The sequence below is a fragment of the Coregonus clupeaformis genome, chromosome 13 (assembly GCF_020615455.1).
Source record: "Coregonus clupeaformis isolate EN_2021a chromosome 13, ASM2061545v1, whole genome shotgun sequence".
NCBI lineage: Eukaryota > Metazoa > Chordata > Actinopteri > Salmoniformes > Salmonidae > Coregonus > Coregonus clupeaformis.
The window spans coordinates 39,917,112-39,934,796 of NC_059204.1; the positions used below are offsets into that span (position 1 = coordinate 39,917,112).

The window sequence follows — 17,685 nt, forward strand, 5'->3', positions numbered from 1 at the left end:
GTCCAAGCACCAGCGCCCCCAACCGTCTGTTTGTTCCAGCAAATCTCAGGTCACCTGTGATTCAGTGGGGGCACGAATCCCGCCTGGCCTGTCATCCCGGCATCACTCGCACCCTTCATCTGGTCCGCCAGCGGTTCTGGTGGCGGGGGATGAGACGGGATGTCCGAGAATTCATCCGAGCTTGTCCCACTTGTAACCGAAACAAGACTCCCAACCAGCCTCCTGCTGGGTTGCTGCAACCCCTACTCATACCCAAGAGGCCCTGGTCCCACGTTTCACTGGACTTTGTTACGGGCCTTCCGCCCTCTGACGGACACACAGTCATCCTTACCATTGTTGACCGCTTTAGTAAGATGACCCACTTCGTGCCCCTTCCCAAACTACCCTCTGCTAAAGAGACCTCCCAGGTGGTCCTGGAACATGTGTTTCGTATCCATGGCCTACCCCAGGATATAGTGTCAGACCGGGGCCCGCAATTCTCAGCAACCTTTTGGAAGGAGTTCTGTCATCTCCTTGGGGCCACCGCCAGCCTATCGTCTGGATTCCACCCGCAGTCAAACGGCCAGACTGAACGCATGAACCAGGAGCTGGAGAAGGCACTGAGGTGTGTGGCTTCCCAAAATCCCCGGGCCTGGGCTCAACACCTGCTCTGGGTGGAATATGCCCATAATTCACTCACCAGTTCCTCCACCGGGCTCTCCCCCTTTCAGTGTGTCTACGGGTATCAACCTCCACTGTTTGCCAGCCAGGAGGCGGATGCCACCTGTCCGTCTGCTCTTGCGTATGCCCGCCGCTGCCGCCGCACTTGGGCCCAGGCTCGCACTGTGCTCCTGAAGTCTGGAACCAGCTACGCCGTCGGTGCCAACCGACGGAGGACCCCAGCACCTACTTACCGGGTTGGTCAGAAGGTCTGGCTGTCTGCCCGGGATCTGCCGCTGCGGGTTGTATCACGAAAGCTGGCCCCTCGCTTCATTGGTCCTTTTCCTGTGCAGAAAGTCATCAGTCCAACGGCGGTCCGACTTCAGTTGCCCGCTTCCATGCGGGTCCACCCCACCTTCCACGTCTCCAAGGTCAAGCCGGTCCATGAAAGTCCCCTGGTCCCTGCAGCTCCGGCGCCACCTCCTCCGCGCCTCGTAGATGGCGGTCCTGTCTTCACCGTCCGGCGGCTGCTCCGCTCTAGGCGAAGGGGTAGGGGTCTCCAGTACCTCGTTGATTGGGAGGGATATGGTCCAGAGGAGAGGACCTGGATCCCGGCCAGGAGGATAGTGGACCGGACCCTTATCACTGACTTCCACCGACTACATCCTGATCAGCCTGCAATCCGTAGGGGCCGTCCAAGAGGGGTTCCTAGCCGTCCGGCCCGCCCTGCTCCTGTCTCAGTGCCTGTCCTGTCTCCCCGACCGTGACCCTCCAGCTCCTTCTGAGGATGAGGAGATTCACTCGGACCGCTCGGAGGAGTTCTGACCCGCCGCCTGCTCCCCTCCACCCTCCCGGCATGATGTTGTTCTTGGGACTTCTGGGGCCGTCCCTTGGAGGGGGGTCCTGTCATGAGCACTCTCTCTCCCTGGTAGCAACATTAATTGCATTCAATTATCTTCCACTCTGCTCACCTCCCTCTCTCTACTCAGCCTAACTAGCTCCACCTGCCCTGCTCTGCTCTTGTTACCTGGCCAGCTGCACTGCATTTCCCACTCACCATCCTCACCTTGCCTCACTCTGTTCTAATTACTCTGCCAGCTGAACTGCATTTCCCCACTACCTCTCCCAGTATATCAAGCCCTGGTTTTCAGCCAAGCCCTGTCAGATCGTCTTCAAACCCGGACCAGTAACCTGCCTGTCTGCGCTCTGACTCCTGTTTGTGATACCGATCCTTTCTTGACTGCCTCCTTGTTCTACTGCCCCGTCTATCCCAACCTGCCTTCTGGACCTCGACTACTCTCCGATCTTCAGCCCCTCCGGTCTCCGACCACCAGATGAGCGTGCCCAGACGTTTCACCACCCTCAGCCCGATACGCCGCTCCATCACTGGGGAACACACACACTAAGCACTTGGACTGGACACCCCCGGACATTTGGTGACCCCCGAGCACAGGTACCCACAGGAGGACCCTGAAAGACCCCTGACACCCCTGGGACTCCTCTTCCCGCCTGTAACCTTGAATAAAGAACTCTGAATTTGAACTTGCGCTCTTGGGTCCTCTTCTGTTCGTGACACACAGATGCGGAAGTGTTACGTAGGCGGATGAGGTGGATTGAGACGCATCCAATGCAAAAAAACAGATATTGTAGCTTAAACTGACAGATTTTTATGGGGATTTATTTATTGTGCTAATTATATTTCTGCGGGGGCGCGGACATCAACCTTAGGTTAAGAAATAATTGCCCCTATCAGTACAGACAAGTCTTTTGTCAAAGCCTACTGTAAATGTCAATGTTCGCTTACATTCTGCGGGTGTTAATGCCATGTCTAGACTATGGAGGACTGTTTTTGTCAGCTGAAAGTTTATGGAAAGTGTTTGCCTTTCCACTGAAATAGATTTTTGTTGATACCATGCCCACATTAAAAAATACTATAGTTAAAAAGCTGTAGTGTTTTTGTGGACTGTAGTTTTTTGCAGACTGTGGTATAATGTATTTTTTCCTATAGTGTTACTGTAGTTAAAAAACTGTAGTATATATTGTAGTTACTGTAGTGTTTTGCGGGCTGTATTATACTGTAGTATTTTTGCGGATATTGTACTGTAGTATTTACTATAGTGTTTTGTTTTATCTTTTACATAGAAGTGGGGGCTTTCACCTTGAGGAAACTTACTGGACAAATACTAAAATAGCAAATTTTCCATAACCTGTAGGTAGCTACGTAGTTAGGTAGGCAGGTAGGTAGGTAGGTATGACTGGGGTCTGAACGAATAGTGCTTCTGCTCTTTTCTATGACCTGTAGGGAAGACAATATATGGTCAATACTTGGCATGTAGGTTTCTCATTTATGGGTGGTACAAATTGGGATATGTGGAGGGGAATGGGCAGGGTATATGTAAATTAAATACTGTAGTATTACTATTGTTAAACTGTAGTGTTTTTCCGGACTGTAGGATGCTGTAGTATTTACCACTCATGGCTGTATTCTACAGTATACTACAGTTTACTACATTCTTCTATAGTAAACTGTAATATATTTTCATGTGGAACTGCAGTCAAACTCATACACAAACTCATACGGAGGATATTATGCAAGAAAGAAAACAGAATGGCCCAATTTCAAGAAAATGTTATGAACGGTCTAGACCCTTCATGTTTCATAACGAGAAGTGTGAAGCCATTTAGGTTACACATTTACTGTGCATCGGTATACTTTGTGTTCTGCATGTTTCTGTGTGTCTCTGTGAGTGTGCGTGTGCATGCATGCACTGTGTGTGTGTCTCCAACATTGTGACCTTCCATTTTTTATCTTTGCTATGGTGTGGATTGAGGCCTATACATTCATATCAGTTGTGTTCCTCCATTGTATTCATCTTTCCTTATTTCTATTGTGGATAGTGTTTCTGTGCACCAATGGAACGTCTACAAAGCTGTGAGCAAACCAGCCTATGTATTGAATACATGGATTTGGATTGTGATGATATTGATGAATAAATACTGCACAAAATGTGCTTATTTCTATTCTTATTTTTATGTATTTATAATTTTTACATTTACATTTAAGTCATTTAGCAGACGCTCTTATCCAGAGCGACTTACAAATTTATGCATTCAACTTAGGATACTAAGGATAGCCAGTGGGACAACCACCCAATGTTTTTAAAATATTTGTTTATTTTGTTTATTTTGTTTATTTTATTTATTTTATTTATTTTATTTATTTTATTTATTTATTTTATTTATTTTATTTATTTTATTTATTTTATTTATTTTATTTATTTTATAAAAAAATGTATGGTGGGGTGTTATACTATTCCAGGTATTCCTTGAAGATGTAGGGTTTCAAGTGTCTCCGGAAGGTGGTCAATGACTCCGCTGTCCTGGCGTCGTGGGGGAGCTTGTTCCACCATTGGGGTGCCAGAGCAGCGAATAGCTTTGACTGGGCTGAGCGGGAACTGTGCTTCCGTAGAGGTAGGGGGGCTAGCAGGCCAGAGGTGGATGAACGGAGTGCCCTCGTTTGGGTGTAAGGACTGATCAGAGCCTGAAGGTAAGTTTGGTGCCGTTCCCCTCACAGCTCCGTAGGCAAGCACCATGGTTTTGTAGTAGATGCGAGTATCAACTGGAAGCCAGTGGAGTGTGCGGAGGAGGAGCGGGGTGACAGGAATAATTTTTGATTTTATGTTAATGAAATTGTTTGGTGAAATATGCAGAGTGCAGTAAATATGCAGGAGAGTAATTGCCCATAATTCTGCACCTTTGGATAGTTCTACTTCCAATTCTGATCATCATGATTTAGTGACTGCAAAGAAAATCTATTGATCTACTTGGATTTTTAAAAGACAAACTAACTTTCTGTTTTGCCTGCTTGGACTCAAGAGATAAGTATGATTGCGTTAATCTTTCTGCAGGTAGTCATGTTCATTTGATGAATGTATTTACAATTTTAACGGATTAATATAGTTTTGATGAATGTATTTATGTTTTCAAAACCCATTTACTGTTTTGCAGTCTATGTCTTGTGGACTCTTTTTGGAAAATCAACAACATTGTTCCAAAAAATGTTGTATGCGATAAAGAAAAACGGTATTACGGCCGGCCCCACAGTGCATATCTCTGTTGCTGCAGTTATGCATGGGGACTGCATTTTCTTTGGTGATTGAGTTGCAGGATAGATATGTTTACAGATCCTTTGCATACCTGTCACATAGCTCCCTCCTCTTCATCAGGTCTCATTGCTGTGTAGTGCTACTGTTGCTGAGGCATTTGCCCAGGCCCGCTTCACCATTACTAGGTATGAAGTGACCATAGTCGGTTCTCAATGAAGGTCTACTGATATCTTTCATGGCTCACTCCTGATTTACTGTGCATATTCTGATCCAGTTTCTCTAAAGTACAGTCAATCTTTCCTTATATTCAGACTATGGTCAATTCCTGATCTTGTGAGAAAAGTACTGGATGTTTGGCCTGTGCTGGCTGGGCTAGCTGCCTGCTGTGGACGTTACCTGCCTAGCGCCTCGTGTAATCTGATTGGAGTTCAGATAGCACAGTATAATCGCATCAACTGGGAGCTCTCGTAGCTCCCCTATGCCAGTGTCATCCATCCTTAATGATTGTATTGGATCAATCAGCACTGTGCAAGCCAGGTTTCATGTTTCTGCAGTGGGAACACTAGCTACAGTACATCACTTGGGTTAGGGAGGTGTAGAGGGAGGGCAGCTAATGGGAACAACAGAACTGTCACTGGTTGTAAAACAAGAGACTGTCTCCATTCAGCCAATTAGAACATAATCCCACAAGAACATGGACATTTTCAATAGTCTGGACATTTGCAGTACCTTGGCCAAGTCCAGGCTAATTGTAGAGCCCAAATGTGATGTGGCCTCCAAATAAGTACTAAGGATTACTCAACATGGTTTATAATACAGTGCTTTGTCTGGTGGTCATTTCCTAATATTTAATGTTAGATTGATTTTAAATGCACATTTTGAGCAGCCTTAAGGTCAGCTTTGACCCCTGTATACTAGCTCCAAGCTGGGTACTCAAAAGGCCTGCAGATAGCTTGATGCTTAGCTGAAGTCTAACACTGGTGGAATGTTCTGGTGACCTTCCAGAACAAACAACACCACACTGCATCAGAAGCAAGTACATTCATTAACATTTCTCCTTCACATGATGTGCAATGGAATTACCATCATGAAAGAAAACAAATATTAAATAAAGTGAAGGACGACCTTTGATGATATTTCAAACATGTACTGTATATGAGACACCATTGGTTCAGTTTTCTAGTCTAAGAGATATGTGAAGTTTCATAAAAAATGAATTAAAAAATTATATTATATATTTGCATAATGAGATACTTTTCACATGGGTCAATGCAAAGGATGTTATGTTATCCAACACAGCCTTTACCTCCTACCACTTAACATCATGTACTATTATGTTGAAATATCATCATCGGGGAGCCCATTATAGCATAGCCCAATGGCCGTTGTTTTGTTTTTTTGTTCACCAGGGCAGCTTCAAAGAGGACATCTTCTGCGAAATTGTGAAAAAAGAGATGGCTGCAATACAGCATCCCCCTGCAGTGTAACCCCTTCAGAAGCCATCATCTGATGGATACTGACAGCTGAATTGACAGGACCCTGTCATTATACCAAGCCTTCAACAAAGCTTGTTAAGAAGAGGGCTGGATTCTATGCATTAGCCCTGTCTGTAGTCCTGCCTGCAGGAGCAGATAAGCTGACAGAAGCAATAGGACTGATGTGGAGGCAGGGCTGGACCTTGTGACCTAGTGCAGTGAGAGGGACACCATGATCTCCACCGTACTCAGTTGGCTGTTTCTGGTGTCCTTCATCGTGCTGACTATCGGCGGGAATGTGCTGGTGTGTTTGGCTGTGGGGCTCAGCCGCCGTCTGCGCCGCATTGCTAACTGCTTTATTGTGTCGCTAGCCGTGACGGATCTGTTGCTGGGCCTGCTGGTGTTGCCCCTCTCTGCCACCCTGGAGTTGCGGAGTGGACACTGGCCCCTGGGAGGCACCCTATGTAACGTCTATGTGTCTCTGGATGTGATGCTCTGTACGGCCTCCATCCTGACCCTGCTGGCCATCAGTGTGGACCGTTACCTGGCCATCTCAGCCCCACTCTGCTACCCCCGCAGGGTCACCCCTCCCCGAGTAGCCCTGGCCATCACCACTATCTGGGTCACTTCCCTGGCCATGTCCTTCCTCCCCATCCACCTGGGCTGGAACACGGCTGACTTCAGGGTGCAGAACCTGGACTGGGGCATTTGGGATGAGGTGGAGGAGGGACGCACCTGCCGCTTTGAGTGGCATAACAACTACGTGCTCCTAGATGCCTTTGGCACCTTCTACCTCCCGCTACTGGTCATGTGCGGGATGTACCACCGCGTCTTTCAGATAGCACGCAAACAGGTTAGTAATTTATTCACTATATTTATTTGTTGTGCGGTAGTATCATTACCAGTGATAGTATAATTACCAGTGATAGTAGTGATAATAGTAATTATGGCTGGAGCAGCAATAGTAGTACTGGAATAATTAGTAGTAGCTATTATAGTTACATCAATTTATGAATGTCATCCATTCAGTCGTCCATCTGCTGACCCTCTTTCTCTTTAACCTGTCTTTATCCATCCATTCAGGTACGGCGTATCCGAGCTGCCACTCCTTCATTCGCCCCCACAGCATCAGCGGCGGCCACAGTGCGGGAGCACAAGGCTACAGTGACTCTAGCAGCAGTTCTGGGGGCCTTCATTATCTGCTGGTTCCCCTATTACACCTTCTTTGCCTGCATGGGCATCGGAGCAGAGACTAACCCCCCTACTACTGCCCACTCTGTGGTGCTGTGGCTGGGCTACTTTAACTCCGCTGTCAACCCCATCCTGTACCCGGCCCTGAACCGGGACTTCCGCAGGGCGTATGGGGAGCTGATGTGCTGCAGGGGGCCGTGGTGGAGACGCATGTCCACAACTATCCGCGTGTCCTTGCAGAAACGAGTGCCCCTCTCTAGCGAACACATAGACACTCATCTGACCAATGGCCACACAGACACCCTCCCTAAAGACAATCAGCCGGAGGGAAAGAGCCTCACCCTGCAGAAGACCAACGGCAGCACCATTGCTGACCAGACCAGGTAAAATACAATACATAGTACAGGACATTACACAACAGTAACACACTGGATAGGGACTAGGTAACACATACAGGACACTTTATAAAGGTACACGTCAGACAATACACAGTGTTATGTTCTTATGATGTCACAAACAAGAGATCCTCCCTGTCTGTCTACCTGGTGTCTCCCTGGTGACAGGTGAGACACATAACAAAGGTGAGACAAAGAGACCATGCAGGTCAGTCACACTGATACATACAGTGGGGAGAACAAGTATTTAATACACTGTCGATTTTGCAGGTTTTCCTACTTACAAAGCATGTAGAGGTCTGTAATTTTTATCATAGGTACACTTCAACTGTGAGAGACGGAATCCAGAAAATCACATTGTATGATTTTTAAGTAATTAATTTGCATTTTATTGCATGACATAAGTATTTGATACATCAGAGAAGCAGAACTTAATATTTGGTACAGAAACCTTTGTTTGCAATTACAGAGATCATACGTTTCCTGTAGGTCTTGACCAGGTTTGCACACACTGCAGCAGGTATTTTGGCCCACTCCTCCATACAGACCTTCTCCAGATCTTTCAGGTTTCGGGGCTGTCGCTGGGCAATACGGACATTCAGCTCCCTCCAAAGATTTTCTATTGGATTCAGGTCTGGAGACTGGCTAGGCCACTCCAGGACCTTGAGATGCTTCTTACGGAGCCACTCCTTAGTTGCCCTGGCTGTGTGTTTCGGGTCGTTGTCATGCTGGAAGACCCAGCCACGACCCATCTTCAATGCACGACCCATCCATCCTCCCCTCAATATGATGCAGTCGTCCTGTCCCCTTTGCAGAAAAGCATCCCCAAAGAATGATGTTTCCACCTCCATGCTTCACGGTTGGGATGGTGTTCTTGGGGTTGTACTCATCCTTCTTCTTCCTCCAAACACGGCGAGTGGAGTTTAGACCAAAAAGCTCTATTTTTGTCTCATCAGACCACATGACCTTCTCCTATTCCTCCTCTGGATCATCCAGATGGTCATTGGCAAACTTCAGACAGGCCTGGACATGCGCTGGCTTGAGCAGGGGGACCTTGCGTGCGCTGCAGGATTTTAATCCATGACGGCGTAGTGTGTTACTAATGGTTTTCTTTGAGACTGTGGTCCCAGCTCTCTTCAGGTCATTGACCAGGTCCTGCTGTGTAGTTCTGGGCTGATCCCTCACCTTCCTCATGATCATTGATGCCCCACGAGGTGAGATCTTGCATGGAGCCCCAGACTGAGGGTGATTGACCGTCATCTTGAACTTCTTCCATTTTCTAATAATTGCGCCAACAGTTGTTGCCTTCTCACCAAGCTGCTTGCCTATTGTCCTGTAGCCCATCCCAGCCTTGTGCAGGTCTACAATTTTATCCCTGATGTCCTTACACAGCTCTCTGGTCTTGGCCATTGTGGAGAGGTTGGAGTCTGTTTGATTGAGTGTGTGGACAGGTGTCTTTTATACAGGTAACGAGTTCAAACAGGTGCAGTTAATACAGGTAATGAGTGGAGAACAGGAGGACTTCTTAAAGAAAAAACAGGTCTGTGAGAGCCGGAATTCTTACTGGTTGGTAGGTGATCAAATACTTATGTCATGCAATAAAATGCAAATTAATTACTTAAAAATCATACAATGTGATTTTCTGGATTTTTGTTTTAGATTCCGTCTCTCACAGTTGAAGTGTACCTATGATAAAAGTTACAGACCTCTACATGCTTTGTAAGTAGGAAAACCTGCAAAATCGGCAGTGTATCAAATACTTGTTCTCCCCACTGTATATATATATATATATAAAAAAGGAATACATAAACAAATCTCCACTAGACAAAAGTGAAGGAGAGAGACAGTTGTGCAGTAGCTAGTACAGTATGATATAAAATGGTTGATACGTTATCTACCACCTGCTTATAAAACAAAGGAGAACAAACCTATACCAAGAAGATAAAGAGAACATAGCCGAGTCAATATTAACCGTCTAAATAGCTCAGTGTCCAGGCTGATCATTTCCCCAGCTAACTGATGGAGACATAGGCAGTTAAAGGTTTCTAGAGGGTGGTGCTCCTCTCTGTTGCAGACCCACTGGTGGTGAATCAGTGACTTGCCTGGCTGGATTTACTTGAATGTGTATGTGTGTGTTCATCCCTAAAAGGTACAGAATGTCCAATCAGGGTTACAGTATGTTGGATGGCTTCCAGAAGGTTGGCGGAGGGGAAACAAGGACATCTGGAAGTGTCATCCAGGTATCCCGGCTCCATATGGGATACCTGTCCACCTTTAGATAATGTACCCCTGCATCAACAGCCAGGCTAAAGAGTTCCACTGGGCATAGGTTCCCTCACGTCATTGGTTTCCAAACCTTTTGGTGTCGTGACATCTTCCTGTGGCCTTCATGATTCCTGTGGCCCTCATGAACTGTTTGGTGTTGTGACATCTTCCTGTGGCCCTTCCTGTGGCCTGCCACAGCCGACAGCCCTATCTGTGACCCAGTAGAAATAACTGACCTACTGTTTGACAACTACCAGACCACATCAACCCAACAACCCCCACGTTCACATGTGCTGCCAAGATACACTCACCTGTGCTGCCAAAATATGGCATGGGACATTCACACCACTATGTACTTTGTCTGCAATGACTTCTATAAATGGCATGTCCCTGCCCTCTAGTGACCAAATGTGTCATCACACTCACCCTCACAAGAAGAGGTGACACAAAATCAATACCAGTATCTGTTTGTTCAAATCATTGTTAATGACATCATATGTTTATCTATCATGTATTATACATGTGCATACTACAAATTATAATTACCTAATATGTCCTGGTTATTGTTGAACTGCCAAGCAAGAAATACAATTCAAATCTGAAAATATAATTTAAAAGTCACTTGCCAATATATTTTCATTAAGCACTGTCAGGCATGATGCAGTACAGTACCTGCATTTACCAGATAACATCATTTATAATGTGGAGAAACAACAAACAATTATCCACTCTCACATTCTGAGCCCTTCCAGCTCCCGGCCAATCAAACCCTGCTTCTGGAAACTCTTTTTTCTCTTGCTCTCAGTGATGAACCACTTCACAACTGAAGACAGACAGCAATCATATCCTCAATATCATACACAACAGTTTTTGACATTATCCCTTTATGTGAGGATATTGTTTCTTCTTGTTATGTTTTTTTAATCTGTAGTAGTAGTGACCTACCGTTGGGATTACTGAAGGTCAAGACAGCTGATGACCTCCAGGGAGAAGTTGTCTTCCTCCAGACCAGAGATGACCTCCACCAGCAAGCTGAGCTCTAAGGACACTCCTCAGCTCCACCCTCATCTCCAGGCCCACTCTCAGAGTTTCGGGACATCCTGTGCTCCATCTGACACATCTGGGATTAAACACACTAGATATTGATATCCAATAATCAGATTCATAATTTTAAAGTTCTCTGACTTCATTTGCTTATGACAAATTTGCGAGGAGAGATTGCCTGATAAGCCTGCATTTTGCAACACTGTTTTATGATATACCAACAGGGATTATTATTATAAAGGTTATAAAACAACACATTAAATATTAGTCTTAGGTCAAGGGAATGTATTACAACAAGCCTTATCAGTTATGTCTTATAACCACAGAAGCAAGAAAATAGCATTGAACAAATAGCAGAGGGGTGTTACCTGACAATTCATTACTTGTAGCACCAAGCTGGAAAACATGAAAAAAACAAATAACAAAAAACAATGATTTGTTACATCCATCTGTAAATCAATTTGAATTCACTTTTTGACAGCACCGCTTTTGATTTGAACAAAACCTTCCATTGTAGAAGTATGCAGAAAGTGACTTTTTGGACCTGAATGCCAAAACATTTAAGAGATAAAGGTGCTCGATGTTGATCTATTTTGCATATCCCACCATACCATGAGACGTCCATGTCTTCATCACTGGAAAATATAAACGGTTGAGATTGATATCATCTAAAAACGGTCAAACTATTTAATAATTTCTTTAAAAAATATATCTTTTTTTAAATATCATTTTTTTACGTTAAATGTCAGTCATCGAAAAACTCGTAAACTTCGATTTTTTTCATATTTGTATATATTGTAGTTTAGACCCTATTTTACATCATCTGATGTTTTTGTGTTGTGCCTGCCATCGGTTGAGACACAGCATGCTCTTTCTATGATTTCAATATGTTACTGGCCCAACGCTCTTAACCGCTAGGCTACCTGCTTACAACAAGAGATGGTAGGCCTAGTCTGTTACAACATTCCTAACTTGATCTGGGCGCAGCAATAAATTGTCAACTCATAAACAATTAGGCTGTCACGCCCTGGCTCTAGGGACTCTTTTAAGTTGAGCCAGGGTGTGTAGAGTTTATGTTTTGTGCTCGTTGTGTCTAGTCTAGTGTTTGTATATCTATGTTGGCCAGAGTGGTTCTCAATCAGAGGCAACGAGTATCAGCTGTTGCTGGTTGTCTCTGATTGGGAACCATATTTAGTCAGGTGGTTTTCCCACAGTGTTTGTGGGATCTTGTTCCGTACCTGTGGACGTCACGTATCGATTTGTTGTTTTGGTCGTGTATCATTTAATAAATAAGTATGTTCACCTTCCACGCTGCGCCTTGGTCCTCTATATCCGACGATCGTGACAGAAGATCCCACCAATACAGGACCAAGCAGCGTGCCCAGGCAGGAGAGGAGAAGCGGCGCCAACCGGGCAGTCGTCGGACAGGCGAGGGGCACCCCCAAGAAATGTTTAGGGGGCACATGGCAGGGACGACGGGGCCACTGGAGGCAGATAAGGGGCGAGTTGGTGGACGAGGAGAGAAGGCCACCGGGTTACGGGAGCCATTGGTGTATAGAGGGAAGGAAAATGTAGAGGCACGGCGAGAGGTATTGAAGTGTGTTGCCAGTCCTGTCCGGCCCGTTCCTGATCCCCGTGTAAGGCCAGTGGTGTGTGTTCCCAGTACGGTCCGGCCTGTTCCTGTCCATCGCGCCAAGCCTATGGTGCGCGTCGCCAGCCCGGCCCGGCCTGTTCCTGCCCCTCGCACCAAGCCTATGGTGCGCGTCGCCAGCCCGGCCCGGCCTGTTCCTGCTCCCCGCACCAAGCCAATGGTGCGCGTCGCCAGCCCGGCCCGGCCCGTCCTGCTCCCCGCACCAAACCTGTGGTGCGCATCGCCAGCCCGGCCCGGCCTGTTCCTGCTCTCCGCACCGAGCTAGTGGTGCGCGTCGCCAGCCTGGTCCGGCCTGTTCCTGCTCCCCGCACCAAACCTGTGGTGCGCATCGCCAGCCCGTGCCCGTTTCACCGGTGCCTGGTCAGGTACCGGTCAGCTGCTCCACACCGGAGCCTGAGCAATCCGCTCCACCGAAGTCCAGTGCAGCTCCAGCCAGGGGGGCTAGACCAGACCAGGGGCACTACGGGGGGTTAGTAAAGGGTGGTGGTCAAGCCCGGAGCCGGAACCGCCTCCGAGGAGGAATGCCCACCCAGCCCTCCCCTGTTCGGTGATGTTTAGGCGCGGTCGCAGTCCGCGCCTTTAGGGAGGGGGTACTGTCACGCCCTGGCTCTAGGGACTCTTTTAAGTTGAGCCAGGGTGTGTAGAGTTTATGTGTTGTGCTCGTTGTGTCTAGTCTAGTTTTTGTATATCTATGTTGGCCAGAGTGGTTCTCAATCAGAGGCAACGAGTATCAGCTGTTGCTGGTTGTCTCTGATTGGGAACCATATTTAGTCAGGTGGTTTCCCCACAGTGTTTGTGGGATCTTGTTCCGTGTTGGTTTGTGTTTTGCACCTGTGGACGTCCCGTATCAATTTGTTGTTTTGTTCGTGTATCATTTAATAAATAAGTATGTCCACCTTCCACGCTGCGCCTTGGTCCTCTATATCCGACGATCGTGACATAGGCCTAATCTGTGTTTCAGTCTGATCAACTGTAGCCTACTGATAACAACCACAGCAGTAGGTAGCCTAGAGAAGCCTGTGTACTCTGATCCCATCTGGGCCAGGGGTAACGTAACGTCATGTTTTATAGCCTAAAATAGGCCCATTTATTTGTGTTCTGAGAAAATGTGAATGTGATCAAAGGTTTATATTCACAATTCAGGTGGCTAGGCTACCAATACCTTTTTAATCCAGAATTATTGACTGGAATTAATTAATCAATCAACACAATAGTGATGACATACTGTGTGAGTATCTTTTAAATTACAGATCCAAAGGCCTACATGATGCAACCCTGCATACAAAGAGCTCAGCCCTGTAAGTTCTATTGTCCAATCTCAGTTGTTTTTTTCAACCATATAACCTGATTAGAAAAAATATAGGGTCTGGAGTTTTACCTGGTTAGGTTGGCCTACCATATCAGGAAAAACTCAGGTCCCCAGGAAAACAATTCCCCCCCCGCCCACCACTCTGGGATGCCACCTCTGAAATCACGACACAATGTTACTAATGAAGAAATATATCCTACATATCCTATAAGTACGGTCTACTATCTTGACATTTTGGTGGCAGGAATGGGATTCCATAGGTATGTGCTCTCAGGGGGATACATATGGACAGGACCTTACAGGAAGGACACATTTCCCCAGCAGGTGGCACTCTGTCTCAGATAACTTTACTCCCATGTTTTATTCCAAAATAACTGCATCAAGCCTATGCCTCATTAGGAAAACATTTGGATCAGTTAGCCCTATGGGTCTACTTTCGATTGTTTACAAGGCCTGGCAAGGCACATTAGCAGGGCAGTCATAGGGTGTATTTTGTTGGGATGTATCGGCATTAACAGATGCCATTGGAATTATGGGCTTCTCCTGATGCTGCGATGCACTGCCTGTCGTGGTCTTGTGGATCATCCCGATTGACAGAAAAATAAGTTTCATGGCCACAAATTTCTCTGGCCCAGCCAATATTGGAATCCTGGTGCCGCCAGTGGATGGCTGCAGCTGCTGCTGAGAGAGAGCCTTAGTAAAAGGTGCGCACACAAGCCCGAAACCCGCCCTGCCCGAATCAATTCTCAGATTTTGAGGCCCAGCCCGGTATAAGCCTCGAGCGGAAGAAGAAGGAAAGATAACAGAGAAATATATATTTTTTAGGCCCCCTGATGATGTGAGGCCCCAGGCAATTGCCTGTTTTGCATAATGGTAAGTCCGCCACTGCTGGCGGTAAACAGTCTATCCAGTCATTGGTCTAGGACTACCTGATGACATGCAGAGGGGAACATGACACAGGGTAGAGAGAGACAGCAAGGGCAGGCTTGGGCTAAGACTGGGGCCTGGGGCTGTCTGTTGCTGCTCAGGAAACTTGACAGATACACTGACAGACTGCTTTATGTACACTACCAGTCAAAAGTTTGGACACACCTACTCATTCAAGGGTTTTTCTTTATGTTTTACAATTTTTTACATTGTAGAATAATAGTGAAGACATCAAAACTATGAAATAACACATATGGAATCATGTAGTAACCAAAAAAGTGTTATACGAATCAAAATAAATGTTATATTTATGTATGCGCACATGACTGTAAATCGCTTTGGATTAAAGCGTCTGCTAAATGGCATATTATTATATTTGAGATTCTTCAAAAAGCCACCTGTCACGGAATCTGCCGAGGCTGCTCCTCCTCCTTGCTCGGGCAGGTTTCGGCGGTCGTCGTCCCCGGAGTACTAGCTGCCACCGTTGTATGTTTATATGTTCGTTTGCTTTTGTCTGATTGTTGTACACCTGTGGTTAGTTAGCGTTGATTATGTGTCCTATAAATTGTTTACGTTTTGTTAGTCATGTGTTGTGTGTTATTGAGCGCCCTGTCTTCGTGTCGGTATTGGTTTTCCCTCCTTGTGTGTTAGGAGAGGTTTTCGCACTTTGTGTGCGCTTATGTATTTTTCCTGTTTGTTTACGCCTGTGTGCGTATCGCTCGTCTCCGGGCACTTTTGCTCGTATTTAATCACTAAAGACTGTTGTACGAAGCTTCTGTGTCCTGCGCCTGATTCCCGCACCTTCCACATACAGCACACCTTGACACCACCCTTTGCCTTGATGAGAGCTTTGCACACTCTTGGCATTATATGTTATACTTGTGTCTACATTCAACTGGTAAAGGTTACTTTTAGGGTGTGATGCCAGGCCTTTTATACTATTCAGGCTACCTGTAATTTTGCAATCAAGGTACTATGCCATCTGCTGACATTTTGAAACATTCCAAATGACAAAAAAAATGTGTTATGATAGATTTTTTGTCAAGAAATCTTTAAGATTTAAATGTCTATTTCAGACTCTGTAATATCCATAACGAAGGGTGCAACATCCATAACGGTCACTTTTCATTTCTAATGTAATAATGGAGGAAACAAAGTACTTTAAGCATTTGTTTTCATTTCAGTCGCCTCCATCTCCTCTAACTGAAGCAAATTGTAGAGATTTTTTTTCTATTGATAATGTAAAATTAACAGCCATACAGAAAGACTAATGTGAAGGTGAAATTACAGAGGAGGAACTTCTGGACGCAATTAAAGACTTTAAGTCCGGGAAAACTCCAGGGTTGGATGGCATACCAGTCGAGGTATACCAAACCTTTTTTGATATACTCAGAGGACCGTTATTAGCATGTGTTAACCACTCCTATGTAAATGGTAGATTATCAGACACTCAAGAAGAGGGTCTGATTTCATTATTACTGAAACAGGATACAAGTGGAAAATATAAAGATCCAGTCCATTAAAAAAAATTGAGTCCCCTTACACTTCAGTGTTGTGATGCAAAAATTCTAGAAAAATGTATAGCGCATAGAATTAAAAAGGTATTGTCGGACATTATTCATTCTAATCAGACAGGTTTTTACATGGGCGATACATTGGAGATAATATAAGGCAAGTACTGGAAACAATAGAACATTATGAAAAATCTGGGAAACCAGGCCTGCTATTCATAGCAGACTTCGAAAAGGCATTTGATAAAGTACGACTGGTGTTTATATATAAATGCCTGGAGCATTTCAATGTTGGGTTAAAACCATGTATAGTAACCCTAGGTGTAAAATAGTAAATAATGGCTATTTCTCAGAATGTTTTAAACTGTCAAGAGGAGTGAAACAAGGTTGTCCACTTTCGGCATATCTATTTATTATTGCCATTGGGATGTTAGCTATTAAAATCAGATCCAACAATAATATCAAGGGATTAGAAATCCAGGGCTTAAAAACAAAGGTGTCATTGTACGCTGATGATTCATGTTTTCTTTTAAATCCACAACTTGAATCCCTCCACAGCCTCATAGAGGATCTAGATACATTTTCTAACCTCTCTGGATTACAACCAAATTATGATAAATGTACTATATTACGTATTGGATAACTAAAAAATACAATGTTTACATTACCATGTAGTTTACCAATAAAATGGTCTGATGGTGATGTGGATATACTCGGAATACATATCCCAAATGAAATAAATGATCTCACTCCAATACATTTTAATAGAAAGTTAGCAAAAATAGATAAGATCTTGCTACCATGGAAAGGTAAATACCTGTCAATTTGTGGAAAAATCACCCTGATTAACTCTTTAGTATTATCCCAGTTTCCTATTTGCTTATGGTCTTGCCTACGCCTAGCGAACAGTTATTTAAATTATATGAGAAAAAAATATTCAATTTTATTTGGAACGGCAAGCCAGACAAAATTAAATGGGCCTATTTATATAATGAATATGAATTCAGAGGACAGAAATGATTAAATATTAAAGCATTAGACCTATCAGTAAAAGCATCAGTCATACAAATGTTATACTTAAATCCGAACTGGTTCTCTAGCAAATTAGTAAGATTGTCACACCCAATGTTGAAGAATGGCCTTTTTCCCTTTATTCAATTACAACGTCTCAC

The 17,685-nt window shown here is 45.0% G+C and overlaps 1 protein-coding gene across 1 annotated transcript; it reads left to right on the forward strand.

The window, feature by feature from the left end:
• The first annotated feature begins 6,452 nt into the window (after positions 1 to 6,452).
• LOC121578901 (histamine H2 receptor-like) lies at positions 6,453 to 11,114 on the forward strand. Its single transcript, XM_045224483.1, has 3 exons — positions 6,453 to 7,073; positions 7,304 to 7,794; positions 11,003 to 11,114. The coding sequence occupies exons 1-3, from the start codon at positions 6,453 to 6,455 to the stop codon at positions 11,112 to 11,114; spliced, it is 1,224 nt and encodes a 407-aa protein (XP_045080418.1).
• The last annotated feature ends 6,571 nt before the right edge of the window (positions 11,115 to 17,685 follow it).